The sequence below is a fragment of the Medicago sativa genome, chromosome 4 (assembly GCF_051527215.1).
Source record: "Medicago sativa cultivar Bolivia chromosome 4, Bolivia_mono, whole genome shotgun sequence".
Taxonomy (NCBI): domain Eukaryota; kingdom Viridiplantae; phylum Streptophyta; class Magnoliopsida; order Fabales; family Fabaceae; genus Medicago; species Medicago sativa.
The window spans coordinates 69,753,089-69,763,360 of NC_140752.1; the positions used below are offsets into that span (position 1 = coordinate 69,753,089).

General features: G+C 33.2%; 1 protein-coding gene across 4 annotated transcripts; it reads right to left on the bottom strand.

Annotated features, from left to right (window-relative positions):
• Window positions 1-244: 244 nt before the first annotated feature.
• Window positions 245-4,284, bottom strand: LOC146931304 (Pathogenesis-related thaumatin superfamily protein). 4 transcript variants are annotated; one of them, XM_085702786.1, is made up of 6 exons: window positions 4,029-4,284; window positions 3,591-3,932; window positions 2,711-3,065; window positions 1,149-1,252; window positions 998-1,040; window positions 245-585 (listed from the first exon to the last, which is right to left on the bottom strand). In XM_085702786.1, the coding sequence occupies exons 1-5, from the start codon at window positions 4,090-4,092 to the stop codon at window positions 1,030-1,032; spliced, it is 876 nt and encodes a 291-aa protein (XP_085558912.1). In that variant the 5' UTR covers window positions 4,093-4,284; the 3' UTR covers window positions 245-585; window positions 998-1,029. The 4 variants fall into 4 exon arrangements, with proteins under 4 accessions (XP_085558912.1, XP_085558910.1, XP_085558911.1 ...); XM_085702784.1 differs by having other exon boundaries at window positions 998-1,252; XM_085702785.1 differs by lacking the exon at window positions 998-1,040 and having other exon boundaries at window positions 364-585.
• Between the last annotated feature and the right edge of the window lie 5,988 nt (window positions 4,285-10,272).

Below are 10,272 nucleotides of genomic sequence, written 5' to 3' on the forward strand. Positions count from 1 at the left end.
TGAATATCTAAAAACTTAATTAGCCCTTCAATATATTACATTAGAATCAACGAAGGTAGAGAATATTAGTTCAATTGCTATCCAAGCGACAATTTGATGGAGGTCAAACAAATCTCTTGTGTAAATGGTGATTTTTTCTCTCTCTAAGTTACCAGTTTATGTTATAACATATTTGCGATAAGTTGTGGATAATAACAATATTTGCTATACAAGGGAACCAAAACAAATAAAAATGCTACAAAAATAATGTAATCATCAAAGCTTTTTCCTATAAATTTAATCGTGTGCGTAATATACAGTTGAACATGTTGAATACAAAACCTGTGCACGAAGAATTACTCCATAAAACACATGTATGCATTCTTGTAACCATCAATATGTAACAAATCCCTCAAAAATAATATAATCAATATGTAACAAATATACCGAGGTTCTCATAACTAGCAAAATGTAGACTAAAAAACTACTTACAAAGTTATAATCCCTCTGTCTATAAATTATAAAAAGTTCAACCATTGATGGTTAAAAAGATGTAACTAAGAGACAATATTTACAGTGTGTTTCCTATATGATATCCTTCAAGTCCTGCATAATGAGTATAATCAGCCCAGCAGCCATTTAATATTACATTGTCAAGAGATAAAACTTGATCAAGTTGCTTAATTCATGTTGGTCATGTTCTTCACTAAAAAGATGAGAAGTACTACTCAACAAATTTTTAAAAGATACACCCATAAAAGTTGGTGAAAGTAGTTGGTGGCTAAGTTTTACAAAACAGGGCACGTGTTTGGAATCAGTGAGTTTGACGGAATCATAGTTGGCACTGTGATTTTGTTCAAGTTCCAAAGTGTACGGTGGCACTTCCGTAAAACTCACCGTCAATTAAACACATGTTAGCCCTATTTATAATGGGAGACATGGCTAACCAGATCTAAGCAACATGACCTAAGTTTTATCCACTGTCAACTAGCAAGAATGAACACAACACAAAGCTTACAAGGTTACATTAAGAACTGGCTAGTCCTTGTGTTACTTTCTGCCTGAAGTGTCCATACAAAGTGAGCCATAAACAGTGTTAAAAGGGCATGACAGGAAAAACGCCACAGCAATAGAGGTAACACAAGCTATAATCTGCGTTTGGATCAGACCTTTCGATGAAGAACCGCCAGAATGTTGTTTTGACAAGTACATCATAGTTTTGTTTACAAGAGGAAGTGGTGCTCCATCTTTCCTTGCTCCCAACACTTTTTGGCTGCTCAAAAGGCCACAGAAGATACATGCATAAATTAATGCTATAAATTATAATAACTACTCAAAATAAGTACACAAAATATTCACCTAATAAAGATGTAAATGTCCCCAAAAAATTGTCTCATGTGATTTGAGTGAGGGATGTTTGCCATTACAAGAAAAAACAACAAGGAAAATCCAAACACCACAAGGAAAAGCAAGTTTGGAAACTTATTGGAAGAAAGCTCACATATAAAAGACGATTTAAGGCATGCATATTTTTTAAGCATATTTTATATATGTGGATACGTGTGCAGAACATGAATAAATATTTCAAGTTTATTTCATATTTATTTTTTATGTTTGAGAGATTAGACAATAAAATTGAATTTGAGAAAGAGGCTACTAACAGCTCCAGAGACTAGTCCACTACGTGGAAGAGCCTCATGGCTTAGATACCATATTAAACACTTTTATTTATTCAATGTGGGATCCCTAACATAACATTAAAATATAGGCATATTAATCTGGTAATCTGCATTTGGCCATTTTACCTATTTAGGTCTGACCATATTTTTCCCATGACTAATATAAAATTGCGGAGAAGATACAACCGGGGGAGGGGTATTCACAAAAGTATGATGTAAGCCCGTGTAATTTGGACCTGTGAGGCTGTGGCTGGGGATTTCATTGCTTAGAATGCAAATAATCAACTATTTTTCATAATTCAAGGTAGAAAATGGTTTTTCTGTAGTCGGTGTTCGGTCAATGGTCGTACAAAACTAATCTTCTTTTCCTACGTTATCTGACTCTTTTTTGTTGCTAAATCAAAGGCATCCTCTTGCAAAGACCTCTCCCAACTCCCAACAAATGTTTTTCCATAACACCAGTCAATAATCGAACTTTGGACCAAATGGTTAAGGGACTCAACTATCTACCACTTGTGCCTCGCCATGTTGATAGAAATAATCCAATTATTAGCATATGGTAACCATTCATTTCATTGGAGCATATATACACAATAGTAGTAACACCAAAAAATGCTCCCAGTCCCCTATCGCCCAAATCAACCAATACCCCTTTAATTCGAGTAGATATCTTCTCCGTTTTTTTCCTATCACTATAGATATATTCATATTCATATAGAAATACATTTTGAAAATATGTGACATACATTAAATATTTATATGACTTTATAAACATAAAACTATGTTATAATGAAACTCTATTTCTTTTGAGTTTTCTGTGAAATGAAGAATATCTCAACTCTTAATTCCAGTCCACAAAACATGTGCAGTTAAATAAACATTAAACAAAAGTGGATTTGGCCCATCATACAACTGGCTTGAGCTTCCATAGCAATCATAGTCTCTAATTAAAATACATAGGTGCCCTTACTCTAACAAAACAACTCATGCATAATCAAAAGCTAAAAAAATGGTTATGAAGCTAATGATGAAAGAGTCAAGAGAGTTTGTACCTTGTATAAGGCAAGGGGCAAAACACGATCAAATAGTTAGCGGAAGCACATGTGTAAGTACTGGTCTTATCATCATACGCGTAGCTATAAGAGCGTGGGCAAGCATGTTTAAAAAACAGCGAGTAAATAGAAGGACCACACGTGTCAGGCGTAGAATACTCCTCACTACAACAATAGCGAGGATCCCCAAAAGCCTCACACGCGCTTCTACACGCAACACCACTGCCACTCCCATTCCCACGCGCCACCTTCAAATCCACCGGACAACCACCATTAAGATCCACAAGACAACCAGTAGCGCTGCAGCCACCTCTCGTCCCTCCTTTCGCCACAATCAGCATCGGAATATTATAACCTATCAAGCACAAAGAAATTTTAGGACAACAATATAATAATTATATAGAAACATACTTAGACACTGACCGAACACGACCTGGATGCCAAAACCCCATATCATCATAGAAGCCCTATAGATAGAACCCTCCAGTTTCCAATTGAATCAAATGTAACTCTGATGAAGCTTATGTTGGGAATCCTAGTAATGCAGTTTGTTGACCAATGGGTAATGAGTTATCTAACCTTACTTAACTTGATAGCAAAGTCTTGCTATAGTTCATTTGACTAGTGTAAGTAATACTCAAAGAAAGATGATTATATAGCTAATGAACAATAACTTGACTATTTCATCAAATTTGAAGAAAGGTGAAACCTTTATACCAATAATAACAATATTTTGAGAAAATAAAATAATTCAATGTAATCTCGTGTTGGTGTGTTGGTGTCGGACACCACAAGTATATGACACCAGACATGCCTAATCCGTGCTTATATAGATACAATTCAATGATACTGACATGTGTTAGACACCGAACACACTTACCGTCAACCAAACTCACGTCATAGAAGTCCAACCCATCAGCTCCGTTCAAGGTGAACTCCGCTAATGTTGCCGGAGGTTTGGCACCACCACCGGCGCAGGCTACTTTGCCGGAGCCACAGTCTGCGGTGATACATGAAAACTTTCCCTCAGAGTCTTGACCGCAGAGAGTTCGTGCCCATATTCGACCCGACCAAGCTTTCGGGATTTGTATAGTCCTTGAATTTCCACTTTTGAGGGTGAATCCGGTGGTGGGTAGCGGCGGTGAAGTGGCGCCGGAGAGTAATCCTGGCCATATTGTGTAACGGCACTTGTTTACAATCTTGAATGACGTTGTTTGTACCTCTGAACATAATTCAAGGACCAAATAGCAAAGTGAAGTTAAAATTTAGAGACTAAAGTGCAATTTTTGAAAATTGAGAGTTTACGAAGATTGTTTACCTGAGAGGAAAGATAATGCAAGGAAGCTGAGAAAAATGAGAAAGAGAAGAAATCGACCCATCATGTAGAGGATGAGATATATAATCAAAGAACAAAACTTTGAAGAAAGATTGATACACAAAACACCAAATTACTTCACTTTGTGTTTGAAGATGAATGAGTGGTGTGTGTTAGCTTCTTCTTCTTTTCATTTGCTTTTCTTTAATGGCTGCTTCTTTTGCTTCTTTGTTTGTTTCTTTGTGTTCTACTTCTAGCTGACTCACAGTGTTGCTTCTATTGCTCCAATAAATCATCTACTTTCCTTTTCTTACCTTGTTTTTTTTTTCCCCTTTCAAATGGACTAAATTAGTATTTTAATTGATGACATTATAAGATGAAGGGTTAATTATGTTTCTAGTCCCTATAAAATAGCGACCTTGTAAGTTTAGTCCTTACTTAATTTTAATAGCATTTTTAGTCCCTATAAAAAAAATTTACTTATAATTTTAGTCCCTGCTAAAACAAAGTTTGATTAATTATCCTTAAACTCTTAAATTTTTGAACGATTTTTTTGAGACAAGATTAGAACACTATGAAAGGTTCGTTTACTAAAATTTAGAATTTTCAGACATGAAATGAATTAAATATGAATTTTTTAAAACGACAAAAGTTAAAGATAAAAAGTAATAAAATCTGGATGTAGAAATCAAATTTTGCGATAATTTTTTGCGGAGGAACTTTTAGTAATGTTCTAAACATGTCTGCAAAAATTGTTCAAAAATTTAAGAGTTTAAGCATAAATTAAACAAATTTGAATTGAGTAGGGACTAATACTCAGGGCAAAAAAACAAAATTAGGGACTAAAAATGCTATTAAAATTAAGTAAGGACTAAACTTACAAGGTCGCTATTTTATAGGGACTAGAAACATAATTAACCCTAAGATGAATACGACAAACAAATTAATATTATTTAATTTATGGTTAAATATATTTTTGGTCCCTATAAATATGTCAACTTTTCGTTTTAGTCCCTCTAAAATTTTCCTTCAACTTTTAGTCCCTATAAAATTTTCAATCTTCACTTTTGGTCCCTCTTTTAAAGTAAACTCATATGTAGAATTCATATTATTTAATAAAATTTTCCAGAAAAATTCAAAATATTATAAGAATCACTCCAAAAAAAAATTTAGAATTTTTTAACAAAACATGAATTTAATATGAATTTTTATATGTTTTAAGGTTAAAAATTCATATTTAATTTGTGTTTTGTTAAAAAATTCTAATTTTTTTTAGGAATTTTTTCAGAATATTTTATACATTTCTGCACAATTTCATTAAAAAATACAAAAATTTAATTAAAAATAGGGACCAAAAGTAGTGATTGAAAATTTTATAGGGACTAAAAGTTGAAGGAAAATTTTAGAGGGACTAAAACGAAAAGTTAACATATTTATAGGGACCAAAAACATATTTAACCCTTTAATTTAAAAGATATTTTTGACTTAGATAAAATTATTTTCTTTGCATATTTAAGAGATTTAAGGGTAAAAGAAGGAACTACAGTGAAACAAAAATCAGACCCGACCTAATGCATTTGTAGGTCAAAAGTGAACTTTAAATTAAGCTCTTTTAAGTGTGTTGACATGAAAACATAAGATCAGGTTGAACTAACCGTTCTTCAAGAGTAAAAGGAGGAACTAAGGTGAAGCGAAAATCACGGCGACCCAATGTATTTGTAGGCCTAAAGAGAACTTTAAATTTAGCCCTTTTAAGTGTGTTGACACGAAAAAATAAAAATTAAGAACACTAAATGTGTATTTTTATTTGAGGTATCGCGTACGCTAAATAAGGGTATCGTTCAAAGTCAATATTTGAATATTGATTCATAGTTGTGAGAGTCCAACTCTTTCCGTTAGACTCAACCCCATAAGTGCAAGAACTTTTTGAAACAAAAACTTAGTTTAATTAAGGGTCTTGCTAACCAGTGCCCTCAGGGCAATGGTTAAGGAAACTATATAAATAGAAAATTTGTCTTAAAAATATAAGTTTTGACTTTTGATTAAGTAATAATTAATCATTTTTTATAAAAATTTACTTGTTTTGGTTGCTTAACCAATACCCTGAGGGCACTGTTTAACATTCTTCTTTAATTAATAATAGACTTAATTGCATGTTTGGTACCTTATGTTTATTTTAGGTTTCATGTTGGTCCCTTATGTTTTAAAGGTTTCAAGTTGGTCCAAAACATTACTCACCTTGGAATAAGTTTGTCCCTTCCGCTACATGATATTGGGTTTAATAAAACAAAAAAAAAAGTTTTAAAACTTATTTTCTAAATAAGGTAAATTTCATCATCCATATTTTCAACCCGAATCTTTAAACGGTCAAGTGATGAAGGACTAACTTATTCTAATATGAATAATGTTTTGAACCAACTTGAAACCTTTAAAACATAAGAGACCAACCTGAAACTTTTAAAACGTAAGGGACCAACTTGAAACCTAAAATAAACATAAGAGACCAAACATGCAATTAAACCATTAATAATATATGTTGAAAATAATATTTAATATAGACATTATTTACTTATTCTTAAACCTTGAAACAACCAAATATAATATTGAATTCTAACATAAATATAAATTACTTTTTTACTTTTACATATTTTGGTTGTACACAACTTGTCTTAATATATTTCCAACAAACATCATATTCATAAGAATCTTAAGAAAAAAGAATTTAACATATGTATAACCAATAAAGTAGCTACAACTCTACAACTCAAATTTCACTACTAACCGAGATAGAGACGAAGATGTTTAAAGAATTTGACATACAAAAATATATTTAAAGTGAAAAAGATTCAGAAGCTTGGAAAATTGAGGGGCATAAAACACTTGCTTTAGTGGCAGCCCCCTTGAGATGACCATGTCAAAAATTATCCTCTTATGATAGGATATTTTGGAGGCAAGAAAGATGACATGATGGTTGGAGCGGATCAAGAATTTTTTTTTGGTGTGGTTGAAATAATAATGTTAAAAAAAATTATCGAATGAAATTAAAGATTACGTATTATTTAATATAAAATAACAATTTTAATAGTTTTATTTGAGCCTGTAATAAAATAAGCCGCAAACATCTTTTAACATTTCATTCTTATAGACATCCTTTTTTATTTTTTTAGAAAATTTGGCTTGGCTATAACCACACCAAGCCATTTGGTGGATCTGCCCAAACATGATTGTGTCTTGATTACCTTTACCTAAGTCTCTCTCTAATATCGCCATTTTTAATTCTATCTCATTTAGTTTTACCACACATCCAACACAACATCCTCATTTCTGCCCAACACCCTATCCCATATAACATCGCTGGTCTTATTAGTGTCCGATAAAATTATCCCTTCAACTTAAACGGTACTCTCGTATCACATAAAATACCTGAGACACTCTTCCATTTCAACCACACCCAACTTATATTCGATGGTTTGCATCTTCTTCTATTTCTCTGTCATTTTGTAGTATAGACCCAAGATATTTAAACCATGTAGCTTGTGGTATGATATGATCTTCAACTTTCACCTCCATGCTAGAAATGCTTCGCCTATGGCCAAAATTACATTCCACATACTATGTCTTGCTTCTACTCAAGCAAAACCCTTATATTTCTATGGCTTGTCTCCAAGTCTCCAACCTCCTATTTAATTCTTCCTTCGACTCTCCAAATAAGACTATATCATATGCAAAGAACACACATCTTGGTGCTCGTTTTAGGACGTGTTCCGTAAATACATCCAAAACTAATGTGAAAAGATACGAGCTTAGTATTGAACCATGGTGCAATCCTATTGTTAGGGGAAAATATTTTGTGTCTCCATCTTTTGTCCTCACACTAGTCATGACCCCATCATACATATCCTTGATAACTTGAATATAGGCCTCCCAACATCTTTCTTCTCCAAGGCTTCCCACAAAATCTCTCTAGGCACTCTATCATATGTCTTCTCCAAATCATTGAAAACTAAGTGCAAGCCCTTTTGATCAATTCGGTACCGCTTCATCACACCTACTTGAGTTTCTTTCCTCAGTCTCCGTTCAATCACTCTTTCCTATAACCTCATGGTATGACTCATACGTTTAATCCACCTATAATCGCAATTTTGTATATCACCCTTGTTCTACACTAAAGTGCTTCTTCTCCACTTCATCCAACATTTACTTTGACCTCATAATCTCATTGAAAAGCTTGGTGAACCACCCAAAACATCTATCTTCTACATTTTTCCACACTTCAATATGTATGTTGTATGGTCCAACTACCTTGTCATTACTCATCTTTTTTAACGCTTCTTTTACCTCATGTTCTTGATTCCAACGATAGTAATTGTAGTTTCACGTTTTAATCAAATATATGAAGAGATCATACGACTTCTGCTTAAAAATACATGAAGAGACACAACCATTAATAGAACCCAACAAAATGATAAACACACATCTACACAAGAAAAACGATGCCAAGAGGGGCGCCTAGCTCCCAGGATTGCGCCTGGCCCAACACCTTGCACAATCTTTTTCTTGCATTTTGCATCATATAATGGATCTTGGGTCATCCAATATTTTAGAAACCACTCAACACGACCATTCCATTGCTACGCCGAGGCGCACCTCCACAAGAAGCAGTATTTAAAGGATTTTTCAATATACCATCGTAATTATGCTTGAAATTATCCAGTAATGTAGGTTGCAAATGATTTGTATTAAGAAAATCAGCCTCACTCTGTGTAGTAGGGGTAGAAAAATGGGTTAATCCCACAGAATCAGCATGCTATTATAGACGCAACAAGTAATTTTTTTACCAAATTAACCTAGTTTTGAGATTTATATATCAAACCACCCTAGTTTGAGTTTTCATTTTTTTTACTAAACTACAACAATTTTTAGTACTCATTAGAGTACTCCAAATCATTTGGCGCACTCCCACATCAAGGGCATAAAATCTGCCAAATTTTGACAATGCAAAGAGTAGAAAAGGGACGTCCAAATACCGTTCGCATTAGGACATAAATGGACGCGGTAGAAAAAGTGTCAAGCAAATATAGATTGTGTTGCCTACCGGTCATTATTGTAAAAATTGTCCAAATGCTAATCCACATCAGTTGATTTCTATAGTATTGTATTTTATTTCGTTTTATTTATCAATCATTGTTATTTATTATTTAGGTTGTGATATTTTTCATGACTATTAGTAGTGTTTTTACTTTAATTTTTAATTTATCTTTTAATTATTAAAACATTAAAGAAATTTAAAAAATGAAAAAAAAAGGTACACAGTAGGAGTGCCTCATTTCAAATGGAGCACTCCTTGTCCTCCCCTAATAAGAGTGCACCAAATGATTTGGAGTACTCTGAGCATAAAAAACTGGTGTAGTTAAACTAGGATAGTTTGGTATATAAATCTCATAACTAGGTTAGTTTGGTAAAAATCTCACAATAAGTTGAGATTTTAAAAAGTAATGGGGTTTAAGTGTACTAGAGCATTTTTTAGGCCTACCTGTAACAACGTGAGATTCATTTGATTGAAACCATTGAAATCTTGTGGAAAAAGAAATCATTAAATTTTTTATTGCATGGTATATTGAGTTATACCTTTGTATTGAAGAACTTGACCAATTTTCATACTGTATGCATGCAGTATAACGCCTATCATGATTTAGACATTGTATTTTAAGTTTGAATGATAGGATAACCAAAGATTCAAAACCATTTCATTAATATTAGGATAACCATGATCAATAGCCAAATGTCGCATTGATGCTGCAATTTGAATAATGCCCTTATTTTTCTATAGACAAATGTTAATAGGTGTAGTTAGTTTCAAATATTTGAATCTTGGATTTCCTAGTTAATTAGTATGTACTTCTTGTGTTCTTTGGTTTACCAAAGAGTTGTCGGACACTATTCCATTTTGATTAAATATTCACTTAACCATTCTACAACTATTACTTTAAAACTTGCTGGTGGGACTAGAAGAAGACAACTTATAGTTGTACCAAAGCGGTATGACTATGGATATCTTGTGTGTTATGCTCTAAGTGAGAGTAAGAAAATCTTCAAGAAGAAGGAAGATATTCCAGGGGTTGAAGAAGGTGTGGTACAACTTATGGGATTACCCCAAAATGTAAGGGTAGGCAAAAATATCTTAGGATGACGAACATTATCACTTTGTTGGCTGAAAAGGTTATGGTAAAACTTTTGAAGCTGTTTA